The sequence below is a fragment of the Eucalyptus grandis genome, chromosome 11 (genome assembly GCF_016545825.1).
Source record: "Eucalyptus grandis isolate ANBG69807.140 chromosome 11, ASM1654582v1, whole genome shotgun sequence".
Classification (NCBI taxonomy): domain Eukaryota; kingdom Viridiplantae; phylum Streptophyta; class Magnoliopsida; order Myrtales; family Myrtaceae; genus Eucalyptus; species Eucalyptus grandis.
In genome coordinates this window covers 41,796,052-41,816,445 of record NC_052622.1, presented here as the reverse complement: position 1 = coordinate 41,816,445, position 20,394 = coordinate 41,796,052, and the positions used below count along the sequence as shown (strand labels likewise).

General features: G+C 38.3%; 2 protein-coding genes and 1 non-coding gene across 12 annotated transcripts; 2 read left to right on the top strand and 1 right to left on the bottom strand.

The window, feature by feature from the left end:
- The first annotated feature begins 334 nt into the window (after positions 1-334).
- Positions 335-9,498, top strand: LOC104426543. 10 transcript variants are annotated; one of them, XM_039305524.1, is made up of 8 exons: positions 338-489; positions 2,014-2,097; positions 6,154-6,255; positions 6,657-7,385; positions 7,475-7,872; positions 8,587-8,685; positions 8,764-8,901; positions 9,177-9,498. In XM_039305524.1, the coding sequence occupies exons 2-8, from the start codon at positions 2,082-2,084 to the stop codon at positions 9,324-9,326; spliced, it is 1,632 nt and encodes a 543-aa protein (XP_039161458.1). In that variant the 5' UTR covers positions 338-489; positions 2,014-2,081; the 3' UTR covers positions 9,327-9,498. The 10 variants fall into 10 exon arrangements, with proteins under 10 accessions (XP_039161460.1, XP_010037950.2, XP_039161458.1 ...); XM_010039640.3 differs by having other exon boundaries at positions 6,612-7,385; XM_018865380.2 differs by lacking the exon at positions 338-489 and adding an exon at positions 3,081-3,335 and having other exon boundaries at positions 499-2,097; positions 6,612-7,385.
- A 363-nt stretch (positions 9,499-9,861) lies between these two features.
- On the bottom strand, positions 9,862-9,933 carry TRNAP-AGG. The gene has a single exon. It is a non-coding gene; the product is annotated as a tRNA-Pro (tRNA).
- A 2,998-nt stretch (positions 9,934-12,931) lies between these two features.
- Positions 12,932-20,077, top strand: LOC104427912 (MLO-like protein 3). Its single transcript, XM_010040922.3, has 15 exons — positions 12,932-13,337; positions 13,444-13,501; positions 13,734-14,062; positions 14,653-14,769; positions 14,898-14,958; positions 16,695-16,783; positions 16,988-17,062; positions 17,171-17,262; positions 17,507-17,556; positions 17,683-17,723; positions 17,838-18,011; positions 18,164-18,199; positions 18,312-18,379; positions 19,042-19,102; positions 19,205-20,077. Exons 1-15 carry the CDS (start codon positions 13,206-13,208, stop codon positions 19,583-19,585), a joined length of 1,764 nt encoding a protein of 587 aa, XP_010039224.2. The 5' UTR covers positions 12,932-13,205; the 3' UTR covers positions 19,586-20,077.
- Positions 20,078-20,394: the final 317 nt, after the last annotated feature.

Below are 20,394 nucleotides of genomic sequence, written 5' to 3'. Positions count from 1 at the left end.
TTTATTGCATTTTCTAAGATTGGCTAACCAAATTCTCTAATAGTCAATTATTATTTTGTTGATGATTTGCTGCGTAAGCTATTTTCTATGAAAATAGCGAAAATCCATACGATTTTTGTCCTTCGATAAAGAGGGTGAACTATATACGTAATCTCCTAGTTTAATCTAATCTAATTTACTAATCAAATTAGACCAAAAGAAAAGATTCACTTATTAATTGGTAAAGTGCAGGAGAAGTATTCGGATACGTACCTCAGAAGAGGGAATACGATAACGTCTCGGCAGAGCAAACAAATTTTCTCCTCTTGTTTTTCTCGATTGTCATCTCTGCAGCGCACCCCAGACCTCCTTATATAAACCACCCTCTTGTTGCGACCGAAGGACTCTCTCTCTCTCTCTCTCTCTCGCTTGCTTCCTCGCTTGCTTTCTCTGGCTCTCAGCGATTGCTCCTCGGCGCGGCGGCGACCGGCGATCGAATCGACCCCGGAGGTAGTCTCTCTCCCCCACCCGCAGAAGCTCTTTCTAACTCGCTTCCATCGATCGATCGATCGGTCATCGCTTTTAAGATTGTCTGTCTTCTCTTTTCGGTTTGCGTGTTCTTGTGGTTGCGTAGACGGTCCGATCATGATCGCGTGCCGCGGAATTCTCGATTATCCGGCTCCGATCACCTGTCGTGAGGATAAGTTCGGCGATACCGTCGCGATCCTTTCGAAATCGAGGGGTATTCGGTCGTTTTGCGGGGGTTCGTTTCTAGCTGTCGTGTTTTACCTCATTTTTTGTGATTTTGTGCCCGACCGTTGCTTGAATCGCGAGGAAATCCGGTGGCGTGAACCGTGAGGATGTGTTAGCTTTGGGCTTTTGGATGTGAGGAGTTGGTTTATTTTCCGTATCCTGGCTTTATGTTTTCCCCCCGCCTCCCTTTAATTGATCGTTTCATCCGTCGTAAGAAGTTTTTCCTCCCACTGGGTTGGTCATCGCTGGGCTGAGGTCCGCTGATCCTGATTTTACCTCGAGGATGGCAATTATAAACACTGCCGGTACTCTATTGGTCATAGAAATTGCTACTTAGAACCCTTTACCTTGTAGTTTTCATCTTTCTCCTAGGCTATATGCTACAGCTTTGCTGTTATGAATACTTAAAAAGTTACACCATCAGTTACAAGATCCTTGCTCTCTCTCTCTCTCTCTGGCTCTGTCTTTGAGATGTAGTCAGGGTGGTGGATCATCGATACTGGGAAGGTTTCTATGTGGGGAGGGTTTAATATTACAATAGGATTACTCTACATGATGATCATTTTGGATGTCGTGGAATGTTTAAACTGAAGATTGATGGCACAAATGGAAATGCGATGATTAAGACAACCGGTAGTATTCATTCTATTTATCTTCATCTAACATTTCTTTCTGGTGTCTCTATGCAAAATCAGTGGCAACGATGATCAGTCAATTACTCACATAGAAAGCCAGTTGCTCAGGCTTTAGACTATCGTGTTACCTCCAAGAGGCCTTAAAATTAGCAGCACCTATCGTACACAAAGAATGCCCACTTGTGCTTTTTTCTGAACATCTGCTGGTTTATTTGTCTAATATGGACAATTTCTTTTTTCCTATTAGATACTCAAATAGAAAGCCCTTCTCTTAGGCTTGAGAGTATATTAACATCTTCACATAGGCCAACAAGTATAAGTACCTCCCCAGCGCTTATGGTTTTGGGGTTATGTACCAGTTTCATGTCAATTCAAGTGGACGTAATATTTACTTAATCATTGTTTTATGATGCAGATAAAAGTGTACATTTGATTTAGTTTTTCATAATGCCTGATGAATGTAGAGTTGTAAAAAATACTGAAGTCATTGAAAATAAAATCACAGAGGATGGCATGGTGCGTGGACTAGGCTTATAGTATCTCCCAGCCCTAATGTTGCAAGTGTGATGGCTTGATATCATTGGGACCTAGAGTTAAATTGAATATCCTTTGGCATCGACTAGGTTTGCCTGTTTCTGTTGTGCAGGTTTTGTTGGGTACGGGTGGTATGATTTTTCTTGCTTGACTTTTATTATATGGAGAATTTGGAAGGACATGTCTACAAATACAGGTGAGGATTGTTGGATCGTGTGGTATCCACCTACTTGAGTCTCTCTGCCCCCCCCTTCTCTTCTTCCTTCTTCTTCTTCTTCTTCTCTCTCTCTCTGTAAGAAATTCTTGTCTGAGTCCCCTTTTCAGTCATGTTTGAGTTGATAAATACAGGTGCTCAAGAGGTTATGTAGCCTTCTCTTCATTTTTCAGAATAAAACAGGTTATGTAGCTTTCATTTTACTTCGTTTGGTAATTATTTTAGAGGCGCTTTGTTTAGTTAGATGTTGATGACTAGTTTTAGCTTAGTCATGGCCTTTGCTATATACATTCTGAACTGCCAATGGCAATGCAGGCCCTTTTTTGATTTATCAGGTGATTGGAGAAGCTACCTAATTTGATTGTGTGATCCCATCTTCTGGACTTTATGGTGCCCTGCTTCCTTGGAGTGTTTTTCAGTGGTCTGGTTCCTGGGATATCAATTGATCTTTATTGTAGTAGGACTTTCCAATTTCCTCTGATCAATATAGATCTCCACAACTCCACTTAACTTCTCCACAGGGTTCTAGTTGTACATTACTACTGTCTCCTATTTGAAGGAAAGCCTATGACAATGAGAATGAGGATTTTGCTGACTAGCCCTGGTCCTTCAGATCTGTGTGCACTCCTATGGAAGTTCCATATATTGTGGCAACACTCTCCTGTAGTGTTGAGGACTGGGAGTTAGTAATCCTTTAACAAGAAGTGGAATAATGCTTTCCCGGTGTGCTCCCTGTTAGAGGGCCTCGTGAGATCCAATTGAGTTTCCAATGAGCAATTGGCTTTTGCATCAGTTTGATCATTAATCCAAAATCAAGGGGCCTGACATTGTAAGATAAGATAGTTATCACCCTCTATGGAGATGCATATGGTCCTGATTGTAGGATTTATCCCATTGTCTAGCTATGACTTCTCTGAACATGGGGTCTAACAGTTCATCAGATTTTGGCTAAACTAATCTTGCAGGGGCTTTTTCTCTTAGCTTGACGGTGGTTGTATCCAGGAAGTCCAGTTGACCATGTTCACAAGGCTCCCCCTATCTAGGAGTTTCTCCGTCTGTTTGTATTAGTAAACACACTCGCTTGAAGAAAGGATAGTGATCACCCTGGCTCTGCTGGTGGGCTTTTTGATGGTTGTTTTGTCAATATTGGAGAGACACATATTTAATACTCTGTGCTTCTCATGGAGATTAGATGTACCAATCTTACAGGGAATGAAAATGTGAGCAGTATTTGGAAATTTGTTATATTCTATGTAACTTGTGAGAAGTTTGTCAATTCCATTATCAGGTTACTCAATAGCTTGCTTCTCCAGAGAAATGAAAAATAGTCACTAAGTTGAAACCTCACATGTTAAACCTTTATTCACTCATAACTAAAACAGCAATAGATTTTTTAGTGTGGCTTGGCCTTTTCTAATATACAAACTTTTTCTGTCTTGATATTCTGTTCCTCAATGTTAATGAATTAATGAGCCCTCTTTGTATGGCTGTAAGCGCCTCTAGTTCTCCATTTGTCTAATATCTGTTGCATGAACTATCAGGAAAAAATGTTACAGCATTATGTAATTGTCTCTTACTTTGAGCTTCACAATTAAAAGGAGTTTAACTTGACATCCTTTAGGGGAAAACAAGTGAAGAAAAGAGTGCTGCTGCGCCACTTTACACTTTTGTTTTGCTGCATGGCAAGCTGATACTGTGAAACAAGAGTAAACTCCTCTTTTATGAGCTGGATCCAGTTTGGGCTCCTGTAAAGAAAGAAATGGACCACTGGCTATTGATATTGAATATGCTGTATTTCTGGTGCTTTTGCACTGCAAACGGTCTATGTTATGCTTGAGATGTCTTGGGAAATCACGTGCCATATGTCATCTTCTTTCTTCCTCTCAGCCTTCTTTCTGCGTGCATTCCTTTTTTATTTTTATAACCACATTGGTTTTCTTGTCTTGTCTTTTACTTTTTGGGGATGTTATGTACTGATGCATCCTTTCTGTTGAAGGTATCAGAAGATAAGTTCTCGATCTTTATGATTAATGGGGCAGATGAAGAGTCTCATTGATTATTTTAAAGCAATTTTTTTTTTTTTAAGGAGAGTTGGATCAGATAAAAGCATGTCAAAATCTGTTTTGTATCCTATTTCGTGCTTCATGATCTATGAAGTCTTATTGATTATTTTCAAGAATTTTTTTTTTTTTTTTTTTTGGTTTTAAGGAGAGTTGGATCAGATAAAAGCATGTCAAAATCTGTTTTGTATCCTATTTCCTGCTTCATGATCTATGAAGTCTTATTGATTATTTTCAAGATTTTTTTTTGGGGGGGGTTTAAAGAGAGTTGGATCAGATAAAAGCATGTCAAAATCTGTTTTGTATCCTATTTCCTGCTTCATGATCTATGAAGTCTTATTGATTATTTTCAAGATTTTTTTTGGGGGGGGAGTTTAAAGAGAGTTGGATCAGATAAAAGCATGTCAAAATCTGTTTTGTATCTCATTTCCTGCTTCATGATCTATGAGCTGATTTAATCAGTACATGCATACTGCATTGTTATCTGATCTCCTATAATTTGTCCGTCTTAAAGAGAGTACACAATATTGGTTTGAAGAGTACTATACTGCACTCTAAATTATAATTGGCTCATTTCTTCAGCGGGCAAATCTAAATTTGGTTTATCTTCAATATGTCATCAATCATCGGTGGACAAATTCTACAATATATCTCCAATTGTTCAGAATCAAGTTTGATCTAATAAAACACTCTGGCCAAATATCTTAATGTTCTAAATAAATTACTGTAAAAGCTGAAAAGTTTAGAAGCAATAAATGGAGGACTCTGCGCAGTTCTTTGGTTTTTTGTCTCTGTAATTGGCTGATTTTAGTTTGACCATATTCCTTAGGTCTTAAAATTCTTCAGTACCAGTGAAGAAGTAAGGTGTGCATTTGAGGATTGGGTTGTTTTGATCTTCTTTCTTTCTAAAATGCATTAGCAAACGTTTCTTTGTCAGTGCTAACAGAAGCTTGATTGTATTTGTGAAGTTTCTATTCTTACTTGGTCTTTCCACATTTCTTGACAGACTGTGGTAATATGTATACGTCTCAAACATGATGGTGGGGATATTTATGTTGCAAATGCATAGTACACTCTGGAAATTTCAAGATTAAAACCTTCCTGAATAGTGAAAATAGTTTACTAATGTTGACATTCACCTAGAAAGTATAGCGGGTTTTAGATATGTGTCATGCAAAGGGGCGGTATAATAAGAAGGATGAACTTGATTAAAATGTTATCTGGGCATGCTTGTTTACCTACCCACTCCATGCACCTACATTACAAAATCCTTTAATGTAATGAAAATGATGAGATGGAACAAGCCAGCTACATTAGCTGTTAAAGTTCTTGATGTTATGCTTAGACAGGACATTGAATTTCATCAGAGGCGTTGAAGTTTGGTGTGCTGGCTTACCTTGTGATGTGGATGACATGTGAATAAGAGAAGGGGAAAAAAATTCCAAATGACCATCCACTCTCTACTCTCTCCCAAGCAAAGATTAGCTTTTTGTATTTTCTTGCCTTGTTGATTGAGAAAGATGTTAAAAGGGCTTATGACTTCCAATATGAATCTCTTGCAGCTATACATACAGTGATCTCCAAGAATAGAAAGTTGAAACCGTACAGTTATTGCAAGAGATGGTTTTGAACCAAAATTTCATCAGATAATGGCCCTAGACCTTTTAAGAATGCATTGCCGAGCTTTAGTGTTTACCATATCTAGTGGAAGGCTGTTGATCCAATGTTGAGACTTGAGAGAAGATGGCTTCTCCCTGAAGAAATCAGATTAATGTACCATAGAAGGGTTTGCCAGTACTTAGCAGAACAGGTAGCATGCCATGAAATAGGAAATAATTTATATGAACTCTGGTGGATTGATACTGATTACTTAATCTGAAAAATGTTATGTTAATGAGCAATGTTTCAATTATCTTTCATCCGACACAGGGTGTCCTTTTCTTTGGGATTCAACTCATCTTTGGCTTTCTTTGTGCAGTTATGGGGCATAGGCATTTATTTGGTGCATCTCAGACATTTGAGGGTAACCATGCTCAAAGCTGGAATAACATGAATATGGAGCAACCGAATATGCAATTAGGTACTTGGTTGTCACTTGTTATTTGTTGGCATGCTTTTCTTGCTCACTGCACCTGTGTCTTTTAGCACCCAAAAAGAGGACAATCATTGCTTGACAGTGTCAGATCTGCCCTGTCTTTATCCCTCCATGATGAATTAATTTCTTGTTTAGGCAACAATTAGAACTTATAAATTGCTAACTTTTATGTAGATAGATGATTTATTCCAATGCATTTTTACTTATGGGTATCCATTCAACATATCAGAGATTCATGAGTTAATTAAGGCAAATGCATAAGACTTTAGTTGTTTAAGTGTTTGTAGGTTATTTATTTATAGCTCTTGCTCTGCTTTACTTAATTCTTTAAATGAACGCAGCCAGGGGAAGTTCTGTAGAAAATGGTACTTTCTTTTATTCTGTAGAGAATGCGGGCGTGAATGGAGTGCATTATGCTTCTCATTGGACTGCACCAAGGTCAAGTGAATATGGTCCACTTGGTCACAATGATGTGTTGCCACATTGTCAGCCCAATGTCGCCGGGCTATCTCAGGAATCTTTTCCACATGCACCAAACATCGGGACAATCAGGACATCGACGGATAACTATGCATGTCATGGATCGTCGTCGTCGTCATCATCGTCACATTACAATGGTCATGCGCCATATGGTGTTGATGCCGGATTTATTGATCTCACGGCTGATGGTGGAAGAAGACACCTTAAGAGAAAAAGCCCTGTAATACCGTCATTGTGTGAGAGGGGCAGTAGTAGCAGATACTACTGTCCAGGAAGTGGAAGTTCCTCTGCTCCTCCTGTCTCTTCTGAATTACGGCTGGAGGAACCAGACATTGACTCGCTTCATGCGCCTTGGGATCATCTCCCTGCTAATGGAGATTATTCCTACAATGGGCCCAACAGCCTTCCAATCAGGGGTGAGGGTCCTTTAAGGAATGTGAGAAGTCGTTATGGGGTCGAAATAGATACCAATGTGTCCAGGACACATATGCCAACCAATCCACATAATTTTATTTATACAAGCAACCCTGTGGAGCATTCTCGCGTGGTGGATCTTCAAGGTCAATCTAATGGTCTGACATGTGACTGGAACCATACCACTGTTGCTCCTGCTCATGGGAGGATGTTAATTTCAGGTACATTTTAAACTCATTTTTTTGGTGTGTATTTGGATTTTGCATAATGCTGCTTTTAGGGGTCCAATTTGGAAAACTTGTTGATGTAGGTGGATATAGAGACGGGCCAAACCAGTCTTTTGGTGGAAGCAGTACTGTTGGTTCTCCCCTGGAGACTGGTGGATCTGATTTTATTTCGAGGAGAAATCCTATCATCCGTCAAGGCAATCTCGGATCCTCAAGCCAGCCACTGAGAAGTGTTCGTAGCATCTCTTCTCAAAGATCTAGCCGAGATCCCCGGCCTTCTTCAAGCAGCTTACGATCTTTACAAGTGGGACCTTCAGAAGAGAGACTGCCATCAGTTGCAGATGGTTACTCAAGACATTCGAGGCCACTTTCTGCCATAGGATGGCGTAATAATGATGGGGCTCGGAGATCAAGGGTATCTACTGAAAGATTTCGGTCGTTTCCTGATGAAGGAAGTGGCCGTGATCAATTAGAATATGAGGTGTGTAGTCATTTTTGGGGAAGATTATAATGCATTCAGGGGGAAAATTGTTTTTTTTGGGTTGCAGGACTTGCAACTTATTTACCAAATCGATAGGAGCTACAGAAGTGGCACTTGGTTTTCATCAAGATGTTCTGTGATATTCAAGTTTTAGCTAAAAGTGTATAAGCTTTTCCCAGTTTATAGTTATTCGCAGTAACTAGAAATGATATATGATAAGTTGAGAGGAGCTGAAGTTTCAGGAAATTGTTGACATTGGGGAAAAGGTTTTCCAGAGGTTTTCTTTAAGCGAGATCTCTTTTGATTGGAAGCTGCGTAAATATCATGTGGCTTTGTGACAGTTCTAGATCCAGGTTTATTTTTTTATGAAACCTGCCCTATGAAATTTGTGCGGCTGGTTCATAGGCCCTTGCAGCGATACAGCCTTATGCTAGTTAGAAGATGATGTTATTCTCTCTGAGAAAACTGTTTTGACACTTGGTTATTTAAAGGAAGAGTCTGGTAGGGACAGATATTAATATTCTACTGTTAATGACTACCTGGTTGATGTCTCCGTTGTTTGGACTGTAAATAATGATGAATGCATGAAGTGCATCGATGTCTCTACGTAGTTTTTTATTTTTATGTCTTAACGCCTAAGCAGATTACTACAAAAATATTTGTTCTTAGTTTAATTGCGTTGTTTCTCATTTCTTGGTCTTCAATTTTTTGAAGGGATTCATGATTGCGGATCGCTCAGCTTTTTATGCTTCAAGAGGTGCGTTTGATGAGCACCGGGACTTGAGGCTAGACATAGATAACATGAGCTATGAGGTGAATACAAGTATTGCATGTGTCCTAATATTCTTGATATTTTGGTTCCTCGATATTAAAATGTCTGTATTTGAGCAGGAGCTGCTGGCATTGGGGGAAAGGATTGGTAATGTCAGTACAGGCTTGTCTGAGGATTCAGTAGCAAAATGTTTGACAGAAACGGTACAATATTCATCAGAGAAATTTCAGGATCAGAGTAGATGTGTTATCTGCCTGGTAAGCTTTCAGTTTTGACTGATTGGTCTTAATTGCATGAACAGATACTGTACATGTTGGGGACTTGTTGAAATGCCCAAAATGCAACCTATTATCACTCCTTCAAGTTTCTTGATCATTTTACTCGGTAGTATGGTAGCAATTGAATTACTTTGGCAGCCGCTGTCTCCATGAATTTTTGCATCAATCTGCCAAGTATTTACTCTAGACGTTAGTGTTGTGCGTAAAATATAGAATGTCTCGCTAGCAGCTTGAAATTTTGCTGTTTCCTGCAGGAGGAGTACCAAAACATGGACTACGTTGGGGCACTGAAAACTTGCGGCCATGATTACCATGCTGGCTGCATAAGAAAGTGGCTATCGATGAAGAACTTATGTCCGATTTGCAAAGCTCCGGCGATGGACGAGGGCACAAAGCAAACCTAAGTTTATTATTCTAGTCTTTGCTGTCGTTATGTACATATTCAAAAAGATACTGGGCTCTAAATGGGGTCTGAAGATGCTTAGGGGACTTGTATAGTGATCATCTGAAAGATTCTATTCATTTATTTCAGGCTTCCATAATGATTCGTGGACGCCAATTTAAGTTTACTATGCAGTGGGGATGTGGATCGTATCATATGATTCTTTAGTTCCTTTGGAATTGATATAAAAAGGGGAATCGAGAGAGGGGCCTCATTAGGACAAACATACCGAGTGTCGTATGTTTCACTTCTATTAAGGGGAAAATCGTCCAAAAAATTTTAGGACTGAGTTGGCTGCCTTATAATATGTTTAGTATTTTTCGGATCATTATCCCTTCCTTTAAATGATCATCAAGAGACGTCTCTGAGCTTAGTGCCGTATTCCGGGGGAAAACGGACGCGTCGGTGACGTGGATATGAAGCCGCGGGATTCAAATGTAATAATCAAATCCAATGAAATGGGATTGTCATGGGAAAAAATGAAAAGAAAGGAAACGGGGGCATTCCGAGAATTGAACTCGGGACCTCTCGCACCCTAAGCGAGAATCATACCACTAGACCAAATGCCCGTAGATGACCTGCTCACGACGGTTGATCTTTCTTCGTACTTTGTATCGCCTTGTCTTTAATCTCATTCACGGGTGACTTGTGAGACTTTCTTGTCTCAACATTCAATGCTTTACGTGAGCAGTGAGCACAAGAGCCCCATAGTCAAAAGTTTAACCAGGATTGCCGCGTGGGACGATTCTCTGGATCCCATAATTCATTCAAGGGGCACGACGTCCAAAACCAAATCCAGGGGCCAAGGTTTATAATGTCCTTTTCTTTTATTTTGAATTAGGGTTTAGAAAACACGATGTCGGTATGTGGATTATCATTACCGCAAGACATAATTATGATTGCCATTCCTTGTGTAGGCCAAGGCATTTAGGGTTTGTCTCGTATCTTAATTGGTCTTTTTAAATGAGCAGATCATTTCGAGGGTTTGAAAGTTCTAAAAATAGGTATACTTGCGATTGTGAACTTTGATTAGCGAATCTCTTTAAAAAGTTGACATTGATTTTTGCGTGATTGAATTTAGAAAATCGACTGTCTCATGCTCCAAAATACTCATCAAAAGTCTAAAACTCTCACTTTGATCATTTTATTCTATTTCAAACTTACACTTGATTGATCTTTAAGATATCGAATTCCTTAGTTTACTAACGCCAAACCATCATTTGAAGATATTGTTTAGATATACATCGGAGATTAAATATCTTGATATTGAATCCTAATTTCAATCCAATATCAATTCACCAAATGCAACACATACTAGTTATTTGTATTGACACAAATCATGTGACAATGATGTCACAGTGGCAATATTGGTAATTCTTGCATGCAGTACAACTTAATCTTCGGTTGAACGTCGAATTAACATAATCATTAGTCACCTTTTACTACTCTATAATCCCCTCATTGATTTCATCAAAGCCACATTTTGGAACAACAGTCATTAGTTTTCGGCTTTCCTTGACGAAGACTCCCGACTTGGTCGGCATTTTTATTAACCAGCAGTCTCCACGTATTTCTTGTCATTTTATAAACACCAATTTCTTTATAAAACACCGTGGTTGACTACTTAGACGTCAATTCGCTGCAACTCGTAGGTCATTTCTGACTTTTGACGCCAGGGAACCTGAAAATTTGAAAAGAGGGGAAAAAGGCACTTGCGACTTGATTCGTCATATGGTACGTGCTCAATGACCTGTAACTAGAACGAAATAACACGTTCATAAATTAGGACCTTTATATTAAATAATCAACGTATAAGAATAAATAAAGATGGATAGGAAGAACGTCTCTCCAGCTACTTTAGGTTCTAGATCTCTCTCACTGATATAAGGACGGATATCTTCATATGTCATTTTAACTATAATCAAATGGTAACTTAAGTTTTAGGTTACGTTTGTTTGGCAAAAAATAAATTACTAATATCACGAAAAATTCCAAATAGTACACTTGTGACAAATGTATCACAAACTCTAAACCGATACAACTATAACAAATTTATCATTTATTAGTTTCTGTTAAATTTTACTATTAAATTACCGAGTTTAATGGCATATGACGATTGACGAGCATACTAATTTGAAGTTTTGACCTCCATTTATCACAGGTGTATCAATTTATGATTTTTCATAATATCAATCCAATTTAACAAAATTAACGGAGGGTAAAGAAATTTACTAGTTTAGGGTTTTTGATGATAAAAAATTAGTTTGTGGTAAATTTATTACAAGTACATCAATTTTGCGTTTTTGTTGTCAAAAAATTAATTTTGGATAAATTTATTAAAGGTATACAAGTTTTGACTGAATAATATGAATAATATTTTGTTTTTTAAAGGAGCCAAAACATCAACTTCCCAAGGAAGAAATTGGAATTCTGAACAAAATAAAAAATAAAAAGAGGAAATTGGAATGGGGGCACCACGAAAGTCAATGCCCAATTGCGGTCAAAATTGTATACTGAAGCAAAAGTGATGTGTCAATGCCCAAATGCATTGAACTTCATTCTGATCTCGACTTAACCCATCTCATCAAAAAATTTCCAGATACTTATATATGGAAATAAGACTTTAATTTAGTCAATTAGATACGTGTTTCGGAAGAAAGTTACCTATAAAAATCACGTCACAACGCTTCAATTTGACGACTCTTTCAATTAGCCTATAAAAACGTTTTGATTACTTTTCTTTTAAAACCTCGTGGTCTCCCGAAACTTTCCAAATCAAATGAACATTTGACGACTCTTTCAATTAGCCTATAAAAAGGTCAGACAAAAAGACCAGTCAGTCAAACATATATCGTTACACGAAACTTTCCAAGAAACACGTACACTTGTTGCGGATGTACGGCATTTGTCGGAACCAGTCAAAGCGAATGCTTTTAGCCAAGAAATCTTCCGGTATCGATCAAAGTTATGCTTCTAATGTCTGGGACGATATGGATCATAGGCAAGTACGGCTAATTTCTCTCCATAGACTACTAAAAATCCCAAGTCGAAGCGTGAGAATAGAATAACAAAAGCCATGAAAATATATCTAAGTGCAAGGTCGGATGTCGAAGTCGGACACCATCGAAAATCCTCTCTCAAAGTTCCTTGTCACTGTTTTGCCATTTAGGGAAACTGTGGATCTCTCGCGAATGGCGCTGTGCCAGTCTTCACAGACCTATTCCTAGTGCACGCATTCGGTACGTTGGAAACGAAAGAGGGCGAAAACCGAATGAATCAGGAACGGAACAAGAAAGAAAGAAGGAAAGAAACGAATGAGTTGATGATGGGCAATATACAAATGAAAACCCACTGTAGATTCTCGAAGGCCGGACATGTTTACTATCCCTGCGAATTGGGTTGGTCGTGCCTGAAATATCTACCGATCTTCAACGCGGCGTAGCAGTGGGAATTGAAGGCTTTTTGGACTGACACAAAGAGCAGTTTTCAATGGAGACTTTCTTTGGGGCCCCAAAACATGAATAATAACTCGAGTCGCAACACTCAGAAACCAAACCGACGATTTGGAATGTGGTGTGAACGTTAGTAAACTACGCAGCACAATGTGGACGAAGCTCCACGTTTCGTTCCCCAAAAGAGCTGTCTCTGCATAAAGACTTTGCGGATCTTCTGCTTATATCATCCCTCTCCAGCTTTCGCTTATCAAACAGAAATATCCTCCCCAGCCTTCCATCTCGCCGGTGCTCATCTTGTCTTGCACTTCACCCTGAAAAAGAGGAGAAGGATAACCAAAGGGAAAAGAAGAAAGACAAAAGAAAGGGAGAGAATTGTACCAAGTAGCATGGCGGGCGGCAGCGGATCCAGCAACGAGAGTTCTCTGGAGTACACGCCGACATGGGCGCTAGCGGTGGTTTGCTTCTTGTTCATATCGACCTCCCTCGTTCTCGAGCGCCTCATCCATCTCCTCACACACGTAAGCAATCGATCAGATCATACAAATTTTGCTGTTTCTTTTTTTCTTGATCTTTTTTTTCGGATACCACGATCGTTGAACTTAAATGAACTCCATGGTCTCGCAGTGGCTCAAGAGACACCGGAAGCGTGCCTTGACGGAGGCGGTTGAGAGACTTAAATCCGGTATATTCTTGTTTCAATCATCACTGGGCTTGGTCCATGAAATTTAATATGGAACTTAGCTTAGTATAGGGAAGTAGTTCATGTCTTAAACAGTGTCTTTCTCAATATCTCATGGCTAGGTATCGTTTTGGACTATATGTGCATTCCAAAAGTAATGCTTACCTAACTCTTCTTGACAAAATCATATAATTCTTTTTTATTGTTTAGTTAGTTTTCTTCATTCTCGTTGCAGAGTTGATGCTGCTAGGGTTCGTATCGCTGCTCTTAGCGGTGACCCAAGAATCGATATCAAACATCTGCATCTCTGCCAAGCTCGCAGACACCATGCTTCCTTGTAAGAAGCAAAATTCGACGTCTGTCGAAACGACGGAGAAATTCCAAGTCGAGCGCTTCTTGGGAGAGATGGTAATGACAGCAGCCGCTGTGAACTTGTCGATGGTGGTCGACGGAGCTGCATATCGGAAACTTCTATGGCTTCCATGGCGGCAACTGGCAGATGACGAAGACACGACAACGGCAACAACTACAAACAGCACGGCCACCGATCCTTGCAGCTCAAAGGTAGAGCGTTGATAGCAGTTTATATATTGTACCGTTATTATCCTTTTTCTTGCTAGAGTCTATGAAATATTTATAAACGAAGAAGTACAATCGATCTTTCTCTTGATGAATGAATGAATGAATGAGAGAGAGAGAGAAAGAGAGAGAGTACCCAGATTCAACTAATCTAGTTAATAACAATATGATGGAAAGTATTCGAATGCTCATGTTTTTTCAATCGCATTTTCTTCGTTGCAGTATAATACCCCTTATAAGCGATGTTCCCAGTAACTCTCGTCCCTTGTGAGTTATATATAAGTTTGGGATCATCTTCATTGCGATGTTCATCGTCATGACAAATGGTCGTTATGTAGCTCAAAGATTGATGAAGTACTTATTCATGAACATCATGTATAGGTCGCTCGTCAATTATTCGAAGTCCCAAGGACATGTAAAATAGGACTAATCACTTCATAATGATAACGAAAACTTGTAGTCAAATCGTTAGGCATGACATCCGTTGAAAAGTCATGCATGGAAAAGCTACCGTTCTGGGTTTTATTCTTTCTTGTGGAGATGATTTAACATAAACAAAAAACAAAAAATTGCAGGGGAAGGTGTCATTGGTGACCCAAGAAGGGATGCAGCAGCTCTCGATCTTCATCTTCGTGTTGGCGGTAATGCAGATTGCGTACAGTGTGATCGCCCTGGGTTTGGGCAGATTAAAGGTAATTAACAAAATTAGTCTCCACTTTATACACATTTATACAGCAGAAATTAGATGTCATTATAGATTAAAGTTTTATGTGTCGAAATAAGTACAAAAATACATTTTGATTTTGATAAAAATCATCAGATGAGGCGTTGGGAAGCTTGGGAAAAAGAAACTCAAACTACCGAGTATCTGGTCGCCAATGGTATGTTCATCTTTATATACACCCGAGCTCTTTATTCTTTTTCACTGCAGATGGATTCTTTTTAAGAGGAAAAAAATAGAATTCATCATAATATAGGGTTGAGAAATATCATTTTAGGAGGAATAAATCACTCATGTTTTATCCCTATGTGATCATGAAATGTTGCCTTAAAAAGTAAACAATTCATGATACGAGATATGGCAATCAATTTGAGAATTCAGTCCAAGTAATTCAAAGGATCATGACATATATTCTAAAACAAATTCCGTGCATGAGAAAAAATTGCAATTACATATTTGTGACCGGAGTCATTTACATGTTGGAAATATTGAAAGGCCTAAATCTCATTTGATCATGAGAAATTTGCATATAAATTTCTAGAGGGGAAATGTAGAAGGTCCACTTTTCTGTTATTTTACACGGCATATAAGATGGGTCCTTACAATTCCAATTTTGGGGGCCAAGTTGACTTGAACCTAATTACGGTTTTTCTCTCATATGATATTTATATATGACCATGGTACCATCTAGAAGTTCCTCAATTTGGGAGAACGATCTTTTCAGCCAATTTGATGTTCGTTTGCATGACTAAATTAGGCCGGTGACCTATCTACTAAATAATTACATATTTCAAAGGGCAAGTCTAAAATGGAGGGCCAGTCTCGGATCTTTGAAAAATAAATCTACAGAAATCAAGCGTTTATTCAACGAATTGGCTTGCATTCTGAAAATCCCACTACCCGGTTTAGAAGCTTTTGTTTTCAGAATCCAGAGGACTTGGAGACACTTTAATAGATTAGTCAACCGGGATCAGAAAAATCAATAATAATTGGTTGATAAAGAAATATTATGGCAAACTAATATAAATGATGATTTTTGCTTCTTCTTTTTTCAATTTTAGTAACCGGTTCTAATGTTATTCCTAAGATACCCTATATTCTAGGCTTTGAGTATATGAATTTTGGGGATAAACATGTAATTCTATGAATTGAAGAAATCTACATGTCCACCTTAATAAATAAATAAATAAATCATTTGAAGTTCTAATTATCGTTTGTTTATATATTTTTTCTATTGCTTTCAATTTTTTTTGTATCCGAATTTTATGTGGTTTTAAATTTTCGAACTGTCTGGACACTTTAATAACGCATTCAAGCAAAAGTTAAACCCTTGAACATTCTCGAGCATATGTTGCAAATACAAATAGTTTTGCTTCTGCAAAACTTCTAGTGACTAGCCATACAACTTTTTCGCTATATGTCTACTAGTGAAAAATTATAAGTACAAGTTGTAATTTGCAAGTTTTGCTTTTTCCGTGTAAAAAAAAAGATTTATTTCCTTTCTAGGGCTCTGATAATTTTTTTCTCAAAATAAAAAGTTAAAAAAAATAGTTGATAAAACTGAAAAGAAATTGGTGTAGAGAGTGATCTCGATGTGAACATATGCTCGTCGTGATGAGACCGATAAGCCGACGTTGACTTTTATGAAATATACATTCCTTAAAACGACCGGTTCATGTTGGCCTTCTAGATGAACCCCATTTCTCTCTCATTATTCTAAGCCATGTAAAATCAATTTCATAGTTTTTCTATATATAAATCGTTTTAAAACATTTTAATTTCAGTCAGGCAATTAATTTATTTTATTTCTTTCTTCTTCTTCTTTTTTTTTTTTTTTTTGGGGGGGGAGGGAATGGTATGGTTGATTGTTAATATGACAAAGTATTAATGTTTCAGATCCAAATAGATTCAGATTCACAAGACAAACAACTTTTGGAAGACGGCACATGACGACTTGTTCCGACACATCCATCAATTTATGGATCGTAAGTCGTTTCTATCCCAAGTTGATCTTTTCTTATATTTTAAATTTTTTCACAAGCAAGGTCAATATGTATTGCTTATTAGAATATTTAAATAATAATTCATACCATCATATGTTAGTTTAATTTTGTGGAATAGTTCATAGGAATCCCACAAAATCTCACATTCTTGCTAATATGAATGTCCAATTTCGATGTTCGGTCCAGAAATGCTTTTTCAGACAATTCTTTCGCTCTGTCGCGAAAGTCGATTACCTCACCCTCAGACACGGTTTCATCTCGGTAAGTGTCCTAGCTAAATCACATTAATTAAAAGCATATTTGGAGATTAATTAGTTAATTAATTTGGTGAAATGGTCATATCTGATAGTGACAAAATTTCATTTTCAGGCTCACTTATCGGCTCGCCATAATAATTTCAATTTCCAAAGGTACATACAGCGGTCTTTAGAGGAAGACTTCAAGGTTGTGGTCAGCATAAGGTGACTATACTCTTCATTTCTACAATTTAACTCCAAATTGCAATAAATAGTGATGGGTCTGGTGCATTAATTATCGAAAGTTAGGATTTGAATTCTTCGTACCCTTATTTGCCTCTAATTTAAAATGAGAAATTTCCATACCTCATCTTTCGACCAATATATCGAATTTTTCAAATAATTTTAAGGTATCAGATCATTCAATTCGAATTTCTACTCATAACTTTAATTCCTTGATTATTGACAGCCCCGTGATGTGGTTCGTGGTCGTCATATTCATGCTTGTCGATGTCCATGGTAATTCTTTCAGTCCAATTTCTGAATTCTTCGACAATGTTGATTTAATTTCCAATGCTTTTGTTCTATTAACTTCAGTATCGACTGACAATTATTCTTGCAATCTATCGTTTGAAACAAATTAAGGGTGGAATGTCTATCTCTGGGTCTCTTACGTCCCGCTCCTGGTAAGCACCATAACTTCAGCATGATTTCATGACATATATGCATAACTTCTCCCTAGGCCTTCAGTCCGACAAGATGAATTGACTTTTACCTGTCGATGAAATCGAAAACTGCAGTTGGTGTTGGTGGTCGGGACCAAACTGGAAGTGATCGTGGCGAGAATGGCTCTGCAGATGAAGAACCAGAACAGCGTGATCATCGGCACCCCGCTGGTTCGGCCGAATGACGACCTCTTCTGGTTCGGCCATCCCAAATTCGTCCTCACGCTTCTTCACTACACTCTTTTCGTGGTACGTACGTGTTTGTACAGCTCGCGTCTCGGCTCGAAATGGCAATGCCAGAGGGCGCCGGATGCTTGCGAAACCCCGGCATTCGAAAGCTCGCAGATTAGGGTTTACCGGGAAACTAACGCATTTCGTTTTTGCTTCTGTGATCTTTTCAGAATGCGTTCGAACTCGCGTTCTTCATTTGGGTCACGGTGAGCAGTTTTTCCGGCTTTGTTCTAATGCACCTCTCAATTTTATTTTATTTTATTGAGTAAAATAATTTACTAGAATTAATATTCGATTTTCTTGTGTATTTTCCATCAGGTACAATTCGGGGTGGGATCCTGCTACCATGAGCACACCGTGATCCTTGTGACAAGAGTGGTGTTGGCGTAAGAACTTACCTTACATATCTTTCTTTCTTCTTCTTCTTTTGGTTTATTTATCTACATATCTTTATTTAGCCTCTACTCTTATTTCTTAGGGTTGATATCCTTTAAAAACCCAAAATATTACACATGGCACAAATTTATCAAAACTAATTTTTTGACCACCAAAAATTCCAAACTAATACATCTTTGACAAACTTATCCTAAATTGGTACACTTGTAACAAATTTATCCTATGTTAGTTTTAATTAAATTTTATCGTCAAATTAATAAGTTGGATGACATTGTACCAGTTTGGGATTTTACTCACCGTTTGTTATAGTTATACAATTTTTGTGGTTTTTTGTAATATTAATCTAATTTAACAAATGGTATATTTGTCACAAATGTATCAATTTGGTATTTGTGGCTGTTGAACAAATTAAGTTAGGATAAATTTGTCACAAATATACCAGTTTGGAATTTCTCACTATCAAAAAATTAATTTAGAGTAAATTTATCACAAATGTATTAATTTTGGATTCTTTTAGAATATTAACCCTACTTCATGTTTGAATATATATATATATATGCGCACGCGCCCATATATATACTTCTTTTTTTTTTTTATTAACATTCAAGAGTATGATTTTTTATTTGTTTTATTTATTTTTGGCTTTTATCAGGGTTGCAGTTCAAGTGATTTGCTGCTACATCACTCTTCCCCTGTATGCGCTTGTCACGCAGGTATAATATAATATAATTATAATTGTTATGATTATGATATAAAATATCGCATATATGTTTTATCTTCTCGCTACCAGTCGCTTATTTTTTGGTGGACACCAGATGGGTTCGCACTTCAAAGGCAAAGTCCTGGATGAGCAAATGGCAAACATAATAAAGCAATGGCATGCCGAAGTGAGGGAGAGAAGGAACAACAGCCATAAACTGGAACAATCCTTCTTTCAATCCCCGCGGACTTCTCTGTCTCTCGAGTCGAACCACTCGAGGGCTAGCCCCGCCACGAATTTCGACCCTCCACGGTCGTCTTTCGGGGCCGCCAGGAGGGCGCTGGACCATAGCACTCCCTCCTCGAGTAGTCACGCTAAAGGAGAGATCACGGAGGAAGAATTCAACGAGGATTACGATTTGAGAATCAGAGAGGAAGGCTCTTCCAGGGGCATTTCTCGGGCTTCCGTGTTGGAAATGCCGTCGTTTAGGCAGTGATGGCGTCGGAAAATTGAAGAGCCAACGATGGATGAGTATTTGTTTTACAACTGGGCATGTAGAAGAAGATGCGCGCGAATCGGGCCTTTGCAGGACAGCTACTTGGCGATGGCATCGTTGCGCATTAGAGTCACCAGACGGGATATAAATGCCATACAGGAGGACAGATCTATTTAGATCTTTCGGCCACCGTGTACATCAATTTCAGTAGAATACATATACAGTAACAGGAGTTGGACGATTTATTCCAGCCTACCAGGGATATGTAGCTAAACGACATATAGAGAAGCAATATACACACGACTCGGTCAATGTTTATCTACTCATATCATCATCAGCTAACATGTGCAAGGTTTAATGGTTGAACTGTGAACGCGTCGTTAAAAGCATGATTAGCGTCATATCTGTGCATGACCAAAGTGATCTTTCTTGAATGTTAGCTTGAGATCATTAGGTGAAAATCTGTTGGTATATGCCTAAGAATCCTGCCACAGCTGCAGTTGAGCATGTTTAGATGTACTTGTCATAAGTCCATAATCTCACTCGTTATCGCCAGCCAGTAGGTACCATATTATCTATTATGTTACTTTTCAAGGACTATTACTGCTTCGTAATTCTAGTAAGAAGGGTTACCGATCTGTAGCAGCCGAATAAGTAACATCAATGTATCAATGAAGTTGGACAGTGAAGCCCAAGCCATGGTGAAACAATACTGTCCTCAGAAATCGTGTTACGGGTTCAAACTAATACTGCATACAGGCGATTCAACCAATGGAAGATGTGGCCATTCTATTCTAGACTAAAAGAAA

Excerpts from the sequence above, each read along its gene's own strand:
- LOC104427912 (XM_010040922.3), top strand. The coding sequence starts at position 13,206 with ATGGCGGGCGGCAGCGGATCCAGCAACGAGAGTTCTCTGGAGTACACG. Across the intron at positions 14,959-16,694 it reads CGAGTATCTGGTCGCCAATG|ATCCAAATAGATTCAGATTC; the intron begins GTATGTTCATCT and ends TTAATGTTTCAG. Across the intron at positions 17,724-17,837 it reads TCTCTTACGTCCCGCTCCTG|TTGGTGTTGGTGGTCGGGAC; the intron begins GTAAGCACCATA and ends CGAAAACTGCAG.
- LOC104426543 (XM_010039640.3), top strand. Across the intron at positions 7,873-8,586 it reads GTGATCAATTAGAATATGAG|GGATTCATGATTGCGGATCG; the intron begins GTGTGTAGTCAT and ends AATTTTTTGAAG. Across the intron at positions 8,902-9,176 it reads GTAGATGTGTTATCTGCCTG|GAGGAGTACCAAAACATGGA; the intron begins GTAAGCTTTCAG and ends TGTTTCCTGCAG.